Source organism: Triturus cristatus, chromosome 5_1, assembly GCF_964204655.1.
Source record: "Triturus cristatus chromosome 5_1, aTriCri1.1, whole genome shotgun sequence".
Classification (NCBI taxonomy): Eukaryota; Metazoa; Chordata; class Amphibia; order Caudata; family Salamandridae; genus Triturus; species Triturus cristatus.
This window is the reverse complement of record NC_140587.1, coordinates 216,892,126-216,908,971: the sequence shown is the minus strand read 5'-3', so window position 1 is coordinate 216,908,971 and position 16,846 is coordinate 216,892,126. Positions and strand designations below refer to the sequence as shown.

The following is a 16,846-nucleotide window of genomic DNA, read 5'->3' as shown; positions in this document are numbered from 1 at the left end:
AAAATTGATCCGTTCGTTGCTTGACACCATAGTGAATTTTAAATCAGTAGTACGGGCATTAAGCCACGTATGAAATTGTGACAACTGTTCCTGCGCCCCCTTCCATATCATAAACACGTCATCAATGAAGCGGACCCACTCAAGGATATGCTCCCTGAAGGGGGCCGCAACATGGAAGACGTGTCCATTTTCAAATTGGTCCATTACCAGATTGGCGATTTCTGGTGCAAAACAACAACCCATCCCTACACCTTTAATCTGTAGAAAAAGTTCTCTTTTAAAAGAAAAGAAATTATTTTTCAGACAAATTTGTGCTAGGGAAAGTAAAAACTCTGTGGGCACAGAATGAGGTCTGGGTCTTTGGTCAAATATCAGTCGCATGACCATAAGGGCTTCGTCCTGGGGTATATTAGTATATAGGCTCTCAATGTCGAAGGAGACCAGCAATTGCTGGGCTCCATCGAACATTGAGTGCTCTATCTTGGAAATGAAATCCATGGTGTCCCTAATATAAGCTTTCGTCATAGGGACAAAGGGTTTTAGGAAAACATCGATATATTTAGCCAATGGCTCCAGAATAGATCCGCATGATGCGATTATGGGTCTCCCCGGGGGTTGGGTGCTGTTCTTGTGTATTTTAGGTAATACATATATATTTGGTACCTTTTGTTCCGTGAAATTCAAGTATTCGTATTCCTTTTTACAAAGATATCCAGCTTCCATCGCCTCAGTAGTTAGGTGTAATACTTGGGCTTTCAGCCGGGCTGTGGGATTCTCTGTAATAAGTCGATAGTGATCCTTATTCCCCAGTTGTCGCATAATTTCTGCATCATATTGATCAGTATCCCATAGCACTATCCCCCCTCCCTTATCGGCTGGTTTTATAACCGTAAGGGGATTCTGGGACAGGTCTTTGAGTGCCAACTGTTCCTGTTTGGAAAAATTTGATTTGAAAGTGATCTTTTTAGTGTTAAGTAGATCTACTTCCCGCAGGATTTGGTCTTCAAATACCAAAACTTCCTCCGGCATAGCCATACGTTGGGGGCAAAAGCTGGATTTTTTCTTAAGTCCACTGATATTAGTCTCATTGGTCTCATTGTACTCAGAAAAGAAAACTTTAAGTCTAATCTTCCTCAAAAAATTTAGCACTTCCGTTTTGGTATCTACTGGATCCTGCAATACTGTGGGAACAAATGATAAACCTTTTTGAAGTACTTTAGTTTCTGTGTCAGTTAATAGGTGTTTGGACAAGTTGTAAATTGGCATGGTAACTGTCTCACTCTGATTGTCATTCATACTTCTTAGTTCTACCTCCTGTAGGTTCTGTGTCGTGTTCTGAAAAAACCTTGTTCTTGGTTTTGTTGCCATCCTCTTCTGCCGGGGCTTCAGAAGAGGATGGCAAACGCCGATGCAACAAAACCAAGAACAAGGTTTTTTCAGAACACGACACAGAACCTACAGGAGGTAGAACTAAGAAGTATGAATGACAATCAGAGTGAGACAGTTACCATGCCAATTTACAACTTGTCCAAACACCTATTAACTGACACAGAAACTAAAGTACTTCAAAAAGGTTTATCATTTGTTCCCACAGTATTGCAGGATCCAGTAGATACCAAAACGGAAGTGCTAAATTTTTTGAGGAAGATTAGACTTAAAGTTTTCTTTTCTGAGTACAATGAGACCAATGAGACTAATATCAGTGGACTTAAGAAAAAATCCAGCTTTTGCCCCCAACGTATGGCTATGCCGGAGGAAGTTTTGGTATTTGAAGACCAAATCCTGCGGGAAGTAGATCTACTTAACACTAAAAAGATCACTTTCAAATCAATTTTTTCCAAACAGGAACAGTTGGCACTCAAAGACCTGTCCCAGAATCCCCTTACGGTTATAAAACCAGCCGATAAGGGAGGGGGGATAGTGCTATGGGATACTGATCAATATGATGCAGAAATTATGCGACAACTGGGGAATAAGGATCACTATCGACTTATTACAGAGAATCCCACAGCCCGGCTGAAAGCCCAAGTATTACACCTAACTACTGAGGCGATGGAAGCCGGATATCTTTGTAAAAAGGAATACGAATACTTGAATTTCACGGAACAAAAGGTACCAAACATATATGTATTACCTAAAATACGCAAGAACAGCACCCAACCCCCGGGGAGACCCATAATCGCATCATGCGGATCTATTCTGGAGCCATTGGCTAAATATATCGATGTTTTCCTAAAACCCTTTGTCCCTATGACGAAAGCTTATATTAGGGACACCATGGATTTCATTTCCAAGATAGAGCACTCAATGTTCGATGGAGCCCAGCAATTGCTGGTCTCCTTCGACATTGAGAGCCTATATACTAATATACCCCAGGACGAAGCCTTTATGGTCATGCGACTGATATGTGACCAAAGACCCAGACCTCATTCTGTGCCCACAGAGTTTTTACTTTCCCTAGCACAAATTTGTCTGAAAAATAATTTCTTTTCTTTTAAAAGAGAACTTTTTCTACAGATTAAAGGTGTAGGGATGGGTTGTTGTTTTGCACCAGAAATCGCCAATCTGGTAATGGACCAATTTGAAAATGGACACGTCTTCCATGTTGCGGCCCCCTTCAGGGAGCATATCCTTGAGTGGGTCCGCTTCATTGATGACGTGTTTATGATATGGAAGGGGACGCAGGAACAGTTGTCACAATTTCATACGTGGCTTAATGCCCGTACTACTGATTTAAAATTCACTATGGTGTCAAGCAACGAACGGATCAATTTTCTAGATGTGTGGATCATAGATAAGGATGGCAAGCTGGAGGTGGACCTGTATACCAAGCCCACTGACAGAAATACGCTATTGGAATATTCTTCAGGACACCCGCGCAACCTCAAGGATAACTTGCCCTACGGGCAGTTTTTGAGGGTAAGGCGTAATTGTACTGATAAAACTGACTACTTTAGGAATGCCAAAATCCTCCAGAAAAAACTCTCTTCTAGAGGATACCCTAGGAAACTTGTTAGGGTAGCCCTTAAGAGGGCTTGGTACACCCCAAGAGAGTCGCTACTTACCCCTAAAAATAGACTAGAAACAGAACAATTGGTCTGTGTCTTGACATTTAACCCTAAGGCGAATAAGGTCAAACAGATCATTTTGAGAAATCTTAGATTAGTGGAACATCTTAATATTCCGAAACCATTATTTGCGTTTCGTAGAGGAAAAAATCTGAGAAATTGTCTGGTGAAAACAACCCACCTGGCAGCAAGTCAAAGCGATGTACGTAGCATGCTAGGGTTGCCATCACTCGTTGGACATTACCGATGCAATGGGTGCGGGGTGTGCCCGCAAACTAAAGACTCTAAATCTGTTGAGATAAACAATATGGTACATTCTCAGTTAAGCTTCTCGAACTGCAACACAAAAAATGTTGTGTACTCAGCTACGTGCCCATGTGGGAAGACATATATTGGGCAGACAACCCAAGCAATTAAGATGAGGATTTTGCAGCATAAATCGCATATACGCTGCGGGATCGTAGGGGCGCCTATGGTTCAACATTTTATCGATATGAACCACAGAGAAGACGAATTGTACTGGACAGTATTAGTAGTGGCAAAAGGAGCCAACAAAACGATTATGCTAAAGAACTTGAACCGCCTCGAGGCACGGATGATAGAACGATACCACACAGCAACTCAGGGGTTAAATGACCGAGATGAGATCTGGGCTTTAATTTGAGGATGTTGAGAGTAGAGAATATAGCTGTCTGTTGAGGGCTGCTTGAGGGTCGATCAACCATGTTAGGAATCTATGTTTCTCGTGACTGCAATGTTGTAGACCATGTGTGTAAATATGTATAGTGTGTTCTTTTAATTAGGAATGGTATTGCTCGGACACTGCTGCTCCACTTGGGGGTGATTGGAGACTTGTCGAAGCCCGTTTGATTAAGGTCACCCCGTTGACACTATGAATATGTATATCCCCTTTCTCTCCTCCCCGGTTGCCTTCACCGCATCTGCATGAGTTCGGGAAAACCAGCAGGGTTGACCCAGCTTATATTATTGCATTTTACTGGGTTAAGATGGCCACCGTTTTGCCTCTGATGTTTTAACCCCTCACTAGAGTAGTCCTCCTTCTATCTTTACGCGACCCGTTGAGCGTGGGTTGTATAGATAGCAGTGCTCTGCGAGACACTACGCGTGACGAGGGCGTTGGCGGTGGGTTCCAGCTTAGTGCAGGACCAGTAACGATTTATAAGTAAGTGCTTGGATGACAGTGATACGCGCGTTAATGTCATAGTCCCGTCATCCCTTTGGAGGCGAGAATCTAGTGCCGGTAGACTTCTTGCAGGGAGAATTTTGTTGAAGTGAGAACGTGTGGTTCACATAGTGTTCTCTTTGTAGATTCGGGACCAAGACAGACGAGGGAGAGCATTGGCGACACAGGAGCCTGTGATCTGGGCCCAAGGTACAGCGCTGGCGCTCATTTTAGCTGGAGGGTTTGGAAGTTCTCTGGCCGTAATGTTGTCTTCAGTGAGGGTTTATCGTGTAAAGGTGTGTATCCCCTTTCCCCCTTAGGTGTCCTGATCTTGCCGCGAAGGCATTTTGGAATTGAGCCACCTTTAATTTCTGAGTGGCAGGAGGAGCTTACACGGACGTGTAAGTATATGGGCTTTCTCTACCAGTGAGAGTAATACAAAAGTATAGTAGAGGTGTGCACGGTTCTCTGTTTCCTCACGTAGACTGATTAATATGAGCAGTGGCAGCTGTTGTGCACCCTAGTTTGTAAGCCGGCGTATTTCGGTTGACACCTGGGAGTTAGATCCTTGTACAGCCCACGGGTGTCTCCTTAGTAGGGAGTAGTTTGCGAGTTTGTTTTTTAACTTTGGGCACTTGTGGTCACTTTTTGCTGCACTTTCGGTGATTCTTTGGTGAGGATTCTGACTCTCTATGGCGTGCGGGCTTCTACCTTCACCCTCACATGCTCGGGAGACATGCAGTGTCTTGGCAATACCATTAATGTGTTTTTTATTGTAAATATTGTGTATATATATTTTTTGTAGTGTGGGCACAGTTTTGCAGTAACCCTGTCCTGAGGAGGCCAAGGAAAGATTAAGGCCGAAACGCATGTGCGTAGACACATTTTCTTGAAGGAGGAGTCGTAAACATGAAGTTTTGATTGCATACAACGCAACAGTATTCTGAGAGGGTCTACATTGTTGGATAGATTTCCAGTATACTACCTTGACTACCTCCGAGTGGTTCGCCCTGATTAAGTGGGAGGACACTAGTGGAATATACTTGTGGGGTTAACGTATGTGTATAGGTGTTGTGTGTTATGTTTCCTTTTTGTAAATTAGTACATAAGTTTGTATAGATGTTTTGTTATTTCTCGCCTGATTAGACGTCACGTTTTATGTAGATGGCGAAAAATGTTTTGATATATTTCTGTTCGATTGATTTACTAGAGAGAGGATAATTAAAATGTGCTCTTTTCAAAAATAAATTGTGTATCAATTCCTGTATACCATTGCTTTCTGTATAAAATTACGTTCCATACCCAGGTATATTTAGGGTCAATTGGGTATAACCCTGTTGTTTTTTGCCATTGCTAGAACCAATGGCAAGATTTTTCCAGAGTATGTCTTTGTCTGAACCTTTTTTTGGGGCAGACCTTTTTGGAATCAAGATGGAAATACAAAGTGGAAAGTGATCGCTTAGTGCAATATCAGATACGTTAAAAGTAGCAATGCCACAAGCATGCCTATTTGTAATAAGTGCAAAGTCAATCGTAGAGGTACAGCCTCGCCCATTATAAGTTGGGGGAAGATGAAATGGTATTGGGCAAACCTCATTTATAAAGCCCAAATCAAATTGACCAATAAGTTCATTCAATTGTTCACCCAGAATAGAATGGTTAAAATGAGACAAAATCGAACCGTCATCTCTACCAATACTACATCTATTATCTACCATCATATTACATAAAGAACAATTAAAGTCTCCCACAAGGAGTATAAGCATATTAAATCCAAGGATTTTTTCCTGTGAGAGAATTACTTTAGCCATTTTCTTACAGACATTAGAAACTTCCCCAGGAATAATATTATTATAAAAGTTAATTAAGACAATGGGAGTGGAGGAGTCCAGGATCATTGTTAAAGACTGGAAGTGGGGATCTTTAACTGGCTCCGTTATCTTAATTAGATACAATTTATTTGATATATAAATCGTCAGACCCCCCTTGGCTCTACCATGAAGGGTATCTACAGCTGAAGTATGGAACGTTTTGAACCCATTTAGATGTACCGGGTCTTTGCTCCATGTTTCTTGCAGACAAATAAGATCTTGTGATTTAATAAAGTCTTGCCAAAGTGGATTACCAATTTTAGATCTAATACCAGCAATGTTCCAGGAACAAATGCTACAGGGTAGAGATCCAGGTGGGGGACAAACAGTCGGAGCCATGGTGGAATCTACCACAGGGGATATAAGTCCACTCTCATACCTTTCCACTAATCCCATTTCCAGAGCAACTGAGCATCTTACATTATCATCAGACTCTGGTAGGCAATGGACTACCTCCAATTCAAACAAAATATTATTCTTGGGATCACACCTAGGCTCTATGGTAGTAGTAGAGGTATTTTGAGAAGGTTAAGTTTGCTGTCAGTCACTATTATCTAAGCCACTTAGAATGTCAAAGTGATTAAATGTTGGTATGTTATATCTTTCTCCTTCAGAAAATCCCTGATAATAAAGTTGAGAGCCACGGCCCCACAGCCTTTCTTGACGTACAAAGGGATAAAAGAAATCAAGGGGAACGATATTAACATAGTCAGCGGCTAAATGGCCAGTATAACATTTTTCTAGAATATGGTTAACCAACAAAGGGGACCGGAACGATACGATCACACAGTCCCCTATCAGCGATTTTGTTGACGAACCAAGCCAACAAACTCTTCTGACCATCTTGAAGTTTGAAAAGAGAGCAGTATTCGACCCAAATTTAATGGACAAATAGTGGAGGGCTTGTTCCTCAGAGTTGACCAATGTTCAAGAGTGTCTGGGGCAAGAGGTGGGACATTTGCTAGCACCACAGTATAGGGTCGAGCCTCGGGAGGTAAATTCAACGTAGGTAAGGTGGATGTAGTAATTTTTTCCCTAGTATCTGCAACAGATCTAACAATAGATGAAGCTATATTAGAAACTGGATTAGAGGGTCCTTTGCTATTAATTCCATCTGAACTAATAACACTAATACCAATAGACTCCTTCTGCTGACAACCACCAGACATCTCTGAAGTTTTCGCAAGATTACTATGTGCATCAGATAAGGATATTTGGGGTGCAACCGGCTGTGAGGTGCGTTTACCTTTGAGACTTTTGAAACCCCCACCACATGAGTTTCCATGTTACTGACCCTATCTTCGATATTTACTAGTTTTGTCAAAATGGGTGCAATCAAAATAGTCAACATGTCCTCCATTTTTTTCCAAAAGTTCTCTCCTGTAGACAGATCACTCATACAGTTGTTAGGAAGGGCAACTGAGGGTATGTTCTTTTCCTTTTGTCCTTGTTCCACATTGGTTTTAATAACAGATTTACAGGGTTTATTAGTTCTCTTTTGTTTAGCATTTATTGACTGCGGCCCTTCCTTGTTGCAATGTTTTAGCTTATTCCTCGCCTTCTGGCCTCTGGTTGTCATTTGCGGCATATCAATAGAAGTACTTTGCACTGAGCCGATAGTAGAGGTTGGGCTTAAGGATGGTTCTAGACCCGTCTGTACTGAAGGGCCGTCGTGCATAGATAAAATCTCAGGTGATTCATGAATGGAAAAAATGGCCGGGGACAAGGAGAGCCTAGAATGAGTAGGCAACAAGTCTTCGGTTGACTGCTGTTGAGGGGTTGCTAAGTTCCCTGATTCTTGTCGTGCTCTCGATAATGGAAGGTCGATAAATGATGGTACTATTAGAGAGTCCTGTGACATAGTAGTATAGATCGATGCATTAATTACAGATAGAGGAGGGGGCAGGCCAGCGGGAAGCGAAAGACGCCTTTCAGTGCTTTTAATAGCCGATGCGACCGCCCCAATTGTCTTTTGGAGCATAAGATCAATAGCAGTCAAGGTTGGCAATGATGTATTGTTATGCCTCGTGTCAATATGGGCATGTGGGTCCTTGCGCTTCCCCATAACCAAAATCAAACACGGTGCAACAGTAGCAAACTTAGTTGACACCTTGTACAATATATGACAATAATGCTACGTCTCCACGGATAATATGTACAATGCACACAATCCAATACATAGGCAATGTAATAATAAATAATAAATTTGGGGTGACTTGTACCAAGAGATGGGGCCCTGCCCGGCCTCTTTCGGCCACAGACGGTCCCGCCCTTGTCCCGGGCTTCTCCCGGCGCCGCCCGCGCGCGTCCCGTTACGCGGAGGGAGGCTCGCGCTTTTCAGCGCCTCCTGGCGCGACGGCGGGCGGAAGTGCCCCAGTGGCGCTTGGGAGGCTGGGGAATGTAGTCCTGCAATGCCGTGAATGGCAGGACCGTGGCAGCAAGGCTGACAGCGTGGGTGTAGAAGAGCGCTGCTAGCGGGTCCCAAGGTATGTACTTTCTCCTCTGCCTCCTCTCACATCTGCTTTCAAAGTCCCCCGCTCCACCGAGGGAGGCTCGCGCTTTTCAGCGCCTCCTGGAGCGACGGCGGGCGGAAGTGCCCCAGTGGCGCTTGGGAGGCTGGGGAATGTAGTCCTGCGATGCCGTGAATGGCAGGACGGTGGCAGCAAGGCTGACAGCGTGGGTGTAGAAGAGCGCTGCTAGCGGGTCCCAAGGTATGTACTTTCTCCTCTGCCTCCTCTCACATCTGCTTTCAAAGTCCCAGTTAAATAGAAAAACAGGTTTACCAGCCTTGAAGAGATTATAATCCCAGCACACAAGCAGAGTCCATTCTCATTGTTAATTGAAACATGGTTCAAAAAATGTTGATCAAACATGACTTTAGTCTAAAGCATACAGAGTCAGATAAGAAGTCTTGGGAACAGAGAAAAAAAAAAAACACTTGAGGAAAGAAGGTTTATGTTTTATTAAAACTTTCTTAGAACTATAATAAAGAGAATGTAGAGCAAAGGTTATGAGTTTAAAGGACACAGGTGACGTGAGGTTTTTGTAAAAGTATATTATTAACTTTTGAACCTGCCTTGACCTGTTAATTAACTTTTTTAGACAACTGTGCATAGGTCATTACTTTTTCAGCTATATAAACAGCTACCTGCAAACAGCAATTTGAGATCAGCTTTTAAACCTCCAAGGAGGTGACTGATCTCCTGGCCGTAATAAGTAAACCTACTTTTGCCTTGCCAAGACAAGTCTTGCCTTTTTTTTTAATTCCAGTTTTCCCTCAACACTGGGCTTTCGTCTCCCAACAGGATCCGAGGTAATGGGCAGATGGGCACAGTATGGTGGTGAGGGGCTACCCATGCCAGCAGCTCTAAGGTAGGGGCAGATTCAGGGGAGATCTAACCCTGACGAAGGCAGTGATTAAAATATGGAGGAAACCCATGTGAGCAGTGGGATGGAAGGGAATGGTGACACTGAAAACCACCTTATGGGGATCGCCCGTTTTGGCTCATCTACAGGGCACCGATGGCAGAAGGCACTGGACATACTGTGCAATTCGAAGCTGGGGGCATATAAGACTCCCAGGGAGCTCTCCCTTTCAAAGAACTGAAAGAACAGTATGAATAGTTGAAAACACAGCATTACTGATACACCCAGGGGAAACATGTCCCGAGGGAATACGGGGTCTGGTTCCTGGATAGGAAACGCCATTGAAATTTAGGATATTGGCAACACTGCTCCACAAAAACGTCATTTCCCAGATTTACCAAACACTTGTGAGAAATACTCAGCCTGCACTCATGGCATTCAAGAACATGTGGAAGAGTGATTAAGGTACATCATTCATATTACACAAGCACCAGGTTGCATCGCATGGGGAGAACAAACACAGACCATTGCCTTAGAGGCTGTGGTAAGTTGGGCACACTTCTCTATAGACTTTGGGAATGTCCATACATAGACCCATATTGGTCAATGGTGAGCTGTAGAATTTCCTCATCAATAAGAGAAAGACCGGTCACTGAGCCCCCAAAGCTACATTTGGTATTTGGAGGGGAGCAGACCATGTCAAAATGTAATTTACTATGGTGCAATGTGGCCCTTGTGATGGCCAGGAGAGGCCTTGTTAGACTGTGGGGCAACCTGGAGATTCCGGGAGTGGAACAGTGGACTAGATATAGGGACTGGTGTATGCTGGTGGAGAAATTCATATATAGGGTATGTAGCTGCCCCAGAATGTTTGCTAAGGTGTGGACCCCTGACGGAAATTTACAGGATACAGACTAACCTAATTCGCTGGATGGATGACATGGAAATGGATGCTTTGTGACCATGGATTGCAAAGGTGGGCATTCTGATGGGGGGAGGGCTGGATGTGTTCTGTCCAGTATTCTGTTCAAATGGAAAGATTTCCCTTTTTCTGTCTAACTCTCCTCTAAAGTCTTTGTGTTATGTAAAACCTCATGTCGGACGGTTGCTCACTTTGAAGTGTTTATTATAATTTGAATCTCAAACAAAAATGTAATAAAAAGAAGGGGAAAAACGCTTGGCACATTCATCCTTCAATTATGTAATCAAAATTCTGGTTCTTTAATTACTTGTTATATATGGTCTTGACAGTGCATGTCTGGAAATCAATTAGCAATCTATATAATATATATATATATATTTTTAAACCTTTATTTATGCATTTTCATATTTCAACACAACATAAAGTGAATAGTAACAGGTGACATCATCACATTCAAAGAAGAAACTCAGGCATGTAACTACCCATCCAATATATCAAAATAATGTTTCCATCTCTCAAGACACAGCATAAAGTAGAGATATTACAGATTCTCTCAAAACGCACTTGGTGTATAATCTATATCAATGCACAACTTCATTGTCGTCCTATGTATAACTAAATACAAAGATATAAGGGTTCCCACACTGATCAATGTTAAAAGAGACAAAGTCAACCAATCTGACACAACTGTTCCATAGCTCAGGATGTCACTAAAATTAAATAGATACCTGTGTTACTTGTTTTGGTTTATAGCACACCAATTCCCTCACACTCACCCTTACTGAAATCTTTGGGATCGAGGGAGAGGCTGTAACCAGGAAGTGTCTCCAGGAGAAGTTTATAGCAGGCCCTCCAGCCTGGGTCGGATATGCTTGGCGCCACGCACTGCATCGCTGCCACGCGTTTGAAGAAGGCGGACTTTCTGTGGAAGCCAATGAGCTCATAGAGCTCAGACAGGATGCTGTAGCGCTGGATCTTCTCCTCCTCTGAAAGCTTCAGCACAGAAAAATAAACAGGAACAAAGTTAACCCTTCTCATTGAATCTACACATCTCATAACAATTCTTTGAAGGAGGTTAGACCATTAGTTGGAAATGGTATAAGACACTACATTTATCAGTACCGCTGTAGACCTACAAAACTCCAGAATGCAACACTTCTCAAAAGAAAGTTTGATTTGTGTTGCATGAATAAGAAATAGCCCACAACAGAAGTCCCACCCTGATCATGCAAAATCCACCATCCCTTGCATTGGTCAGTGCTACATCCATTGTGCAGTTCACCTTCACAAAATGAAACCTAGGTTGGATGGTCACTCTCCAGTGACACTTTTGTACTCACTCTTTTACACATACAAGGTATGGGGCAATATATACTACATCAAATGTTGCTCATTTTATAGAAAGTCATGAGAAAAACCCCAAATAATTTCTTCAATAGAAGACCATATTAACTACACATCTGTGCATTGCTCACAATCACAACGCGGCACACCAAACTGTAGTACTGAAGTCACCTTCTTTAATTAAGATTCTAATTTATTGTATTGTACAGCAGTTGCCCTGAAGCGCATAAACGGACAGGCAGCACGCTACTCAATAGGGTGTGCTTGGTTGTTCGACTGTTGGTTTGTAGTGCGGCCTATGCGGAAAGTGTTTCGGTGCCCTACGTGATGACTAGAGTAAGGTGACATTGCTTGCTGCACTTCAGCGTGTACTGGAGTGACGACTGAGGTAAAGAACACACAAGATTAATATTCATTTATTGTTTCACATGGTTGGTAGGGTGTGGGTTATAACTGCTGCCTATTGTAGCGCTGTGAAGTAAATGTGCTTTCTTTTAGTATGCGAGCGCGATAACACAAAATTAAGTTTCTTAAACGTAAAGTGTGGCCAGTCGTACCACATGTGAACGACTTATGGAGTAGAAATGTGTGAAGTTCTACATAGTCATATGATACTAACGTACTACATTTTTACACTCCATGATTAAAGAAAGAAAAACTCACCAAAAGGCAATAATGTGTTTAATGGCCCCCTCGGTTACATTGACAGCGATAGCAGACAGACCAACTGTCTTGGGGAGATGGGGAAATGGATATTCTGCAATTAGCTCCAACTGAAAACTCAAAAGGTAGCAGATTTTGGGGCTTCCCAAACTAAGATGCAGTCTTGTGTCCTTCACTGGATCAAACCAAACACCTGCAAACAGAATTTGCCAAGAAGTTAATTCAAGAGTGGAGGAGCTACGTTGCCCGGGGGAGCAGGATGAGGAGGGTGGGGATCAGGCGCGCATGGCCCGGAATATGGGGAGTGAGGAGGGGCCCACTGGGACCGCCGGGGAGTCTGCTCAGGAGGAGGCCGCTTGAATACTTTCCAAGAGAAATCGGTATTCGTACAATTTCTTAAGACGTGCAGAGTGGTCGAGCTGCAGGAGTAGTATGCATGTGGGTGGCAGCATGCAGCCTTTGGTCCTTTTGAGAACACTGATGGAGCTTATCCCATAATTTTGAGTTCGGCTCCCTGGCTGCGTGGGGCACTATATGTCTCACCGGGAAGGGTCCGCCGCGGGCACACTGACAAGGGGGGGTGGTGGTAGAGAGGGAGCGGGGTGGGGGTGTTAGGGAAGAAAATGCTGTGGAACTACCTTCTCCTGCACTGTCCTAAGTTACCTAGCTCTCTTGCACAAGACTACTGTATGTAACATTGATTTCATGCTGCAATAGTTGGGGAAAAATCAATAAAAATTCTTTAAACAAAAGAAGTTAATTCAAGACGTCTTATTCTGTAAATAAATAACTACCGGCGTTAAAACAGATCCTTAATAAGTTCACAAACAACTGAAAAATTGGAATCTCATATTAAGCCACTTACAGAAATTTGCTCTAAATTCTGCTATAATCTTCAGACTGAATGTACCATTAATGACTGTAGTGTGACTGGTTCTCACAAAACAATCTTTTCCCTTACAGATTTTCTGACAAAACTGGTCCAGACCCATTAGGGATGACAGTGGTCATGCATTGCAGCAAAGGCAGGGATTTAAACAGACACTGAAGCTTTATAATGTAAAAATATTTAACTGCAAGCCAACTGGCACTGCAACACCCCTCAGATAAATTTAAAACATGGTGAAATCAATACTAAAACCTGAAATGTGAAATATACAATTACAAGATCCATAATGCAATGCAAAACTAATTAGAGAGGAAGGATTAGTAATGCCCTGGCACGCACCTGAAAGACGTTGATGCCAGTTTGCTGGCATGTAGGGGCAACCCATGCATTTAGTGGATACAGGAACACACTAATCTTCATCTTACAACCAGGATACTGAACAGGAAACTGGCTTCATTAGTCACTTGGGATGACAAGTCAGAAGATTTCAGGATTGCTAACTTTAAGAAGGTCTGATTTTCTGGATTGCGGTCCAGATTGCCTTCCAGAATTTGATCATTTTTAGGCCGCTAATGATCATATGTTATGGCGCGCAAGTTGCACTCTTACAATGTCAGCAGGCGTAGAGGAGAGAAGCTTTTTTTTAAGTAGCTTTTCTTGCAACCATGAATGAAGTGCTGAAGGGTGCATGAGTGGCCCTTTAATGGGACTCCTTATTATGCCAGTTTACTTTTGTTGTTTTGGGGTTTGCAAACTTGGTGGTTTAGGAATTAGTAAATTATTAATGCCTTTTTAGGTCGAGCCTAGTGCAGCGCGCATGCGTTGCTCTAGGAGATGACTTTTAGAAATCGGTCTGCACTTTTCAAGCACTCGTGCTTCTGGTGGCATCCACCTTGCATGAGCGAGCAGCGGTGCTCAGGGGCCATCTGTTTGTAATTAACGTGGCCGTGCGCGCTTGTTTATATTTCTTTACTTTCCCTTCCACTGCCTGCCTCACCTCGCCCTCCCTTGTCAACCGGTTCCTTTTAAACAACTTTGTGGCTTTTTGATCTCTGCCAATTACTATGCTACATATCTAGCAGCTGTACTTTAAAAAAAATCGTACTTTGTTAAAAGTATCTGCTAGCATATATTTTTGTATATTACATTAAAACAGGGGCTGCTCTCTACACACACTATATAAACAATCGCTCTCTCCTAGCACATGCTGCCTCTCTTCTCAAGTTATAGGAAGGATGAAACTTAGAGTCAGCCCTGCTTTAATTTGAACCTGTGGCTGCTGTGTGTGCACAGATTTCTGGGGCCATCTATTTTTGTGGCTTGTTGATCTCTGCCAATAACTGTGCTACATATCTAGCAGCTGCACTAAAAATAATTGTATTTTGTCAATAGTATCTGCTAGCAGGTATTTTTGTATAAAACATTAAAACAGGGACTGCTCTCTACACACACCATACAAACAAGCGCTCTCTCCTAGCACATGCTGCCTCTCTTATCAAGTTATAGGAAGGATGAAACTTAGAGTCAGCCCTGCTTTCATTTGAACCTGTGGATGCTGCGTGTGCACAGATTTCTGGGGCCATCTACAATAACAACACAAGTGCACAATACTGAAACATAGCAATCTATGGATATTAGCAATGAACTTCTAATGGACTGATTTATGATCAATACAGATGTGGAAGACTTATCCGATGAACTTATGCCATATTTAACGCAGACATGTGAAGTAATATTTTGCAATGGCATTATTACAAAAATATTAAAAGCTATTGCAACAGAATTCATATATTTATAAAACCTGTATAAATGTACATCACAAATATATTTTTTTCCACTCAGCTTACTTTAAAGTACTAAAAATGTTAACTAAAAATGTTTGCAATAAAATGTAAACTAACAAACATTTGTCAGTTATTCCTAGACAAACCATTGCCAATATCTTTGTTTACACACTTATAAGGGGCCAAATAACCAACACATATTAGCAATGCCAATAGCTCAAAAATAAAATCCAAACCACCAAGCTTAAATTGGGTGTTTTATGAATGCTAAAAAAATATTACTGCACATTGCTCAGAAGGTACATTTTGTATTTTTAGCCTTCAGGCTACTTTAGCATTAAAACTAATTGTAAAGCTGTTCCACATGTGCTTTTTAGGCAAAAAAAGCTAGAACAAGATTTTTCAGTAGCACACAATTCATTACTTTGTAGTAGTGTTTAAAAACATAGTTCTGCTATAAAAACATTGCCATAGCCAATACGTCTCACCTTTCAGAACATACAAGTATTTAGTTATGCAGCACAATATCCTTGGTGCAACAACATCAGCTGTTGCATGGCTAAACATTTATAAGGTCCAAAAGGCGAGACCTATTGGCTTTGCCAATACTTGTTATTCTATCCTGATGGATTACAAGTGAAGGGTGCTGGAAAGCCTGACCCAGCAGCAGTGCATTGTGCAAAAATATACACATTTGCATGCCGTGGCTTTCAGTTAGCAATCTTCATCCATTGGTATGTCCAGGTGTCATTCACATTTTGCTTCCACCCACCACGGCATAGAGCAATGGGTGAGTCCAGTTCATCCACTGACTGTCAGACAGTGAGTGACAGTATTTTTACTGTTCAGATGCGCACAGCAGTTTGAAAATGAGTTACATCGGTCTCAGGGCTGGTGTGCCCGGGCTCCAGCTCACTCCTTTATTTTTATTTTTTATTTTATTTATTTATTTGAGTTTTATATAGCGCTGGCTAGACCCGGAGGTATCAGAGCGCTTTACATGAGGATCAGAGTTACAGGTTACAAGTTACATTTGTTCCAAGAGCAAAATCAAACATAGAAAAAAAGAAAGCAAAGTCACGGAAATTCGTCAGGGGAGGGGGAGAGGTGAGAGAAAAACAGGGAGGCACTGTACCCAATGGGTAGGTGACAGCCGAGGGGATGAACCAGGGCCGATCTCCTCTATAGCTGAACCGAGCAGCTCCACCGGGCTTTGGACATAGTGCTCGGACTCCGCTATCAGGATAATGATCAGGTGCAATCAGAGAATGTCATAATAAAGCGGGGGAGTTGGAGAGATGAGATACCACAGTCCGAACAAAATCCAGACACCATCTTGAGGTCAGGCACTGTCTGAGAGGGCTCTGTAAGGAATATTTCAGCTTAGAATAAAGAGTGTAGGGGGACCCCAGGCACCTCCATAGTGATGCCGCTCCATCACTTCCCGGGGGGTGTTCCTACTTCTTCAAAAGAAACAATCCTGTGTCCCTCCCCAACACTGGGGACCAGGTTCAGCACCTGCAAAATCCAAAGCCGGCACCCATTCCCACCATTGGGGTTGAAGATCTCAAAGCTCTAGCTCGCCACTGGTCAACAACTCTGAGCAGTCCTGTTTGAAGATTCCCAGTGTGGCAGTCAGTCTTAATCCTGCATGCTGCCTCCCTATGCGGCGGGCGCCATGTTAAGGTCAGGCAAGTCCTGCATTTATCTGTGTTTATCAACGTTTTAGCATATTAAATATATATATCTATTTTTT

The 16,846-nt window shown here is 42.6% G+C and overlaps 1 protein-coding gene across 3 annotated transcripts in view; it reads right to left on the bottom strand.

Moving 5' to 3' along the window:
• Positions 1-16,846, bottom strand: part of TRAPPC9 (trafficking protein particle complex subunit 9) — a 2,530,995-nt gene that overhangs the window by 2,353,760 nt on the left and 160,389 nt on the right. For all 3 annotated transcript variants that reach the window (XM_085604860.1, XM_085604858.1, XM_085604859.1), the window contains exon 9: positions 11,187-11,403. In XM_085604860.1, coding sequence (XP_085460986.1) covers positions 11,187-11,403 — 217 coding nt within the window. The remainder of the gene's footprint in view (positions 1-11,186; positions 11,404-16,846) is intronic.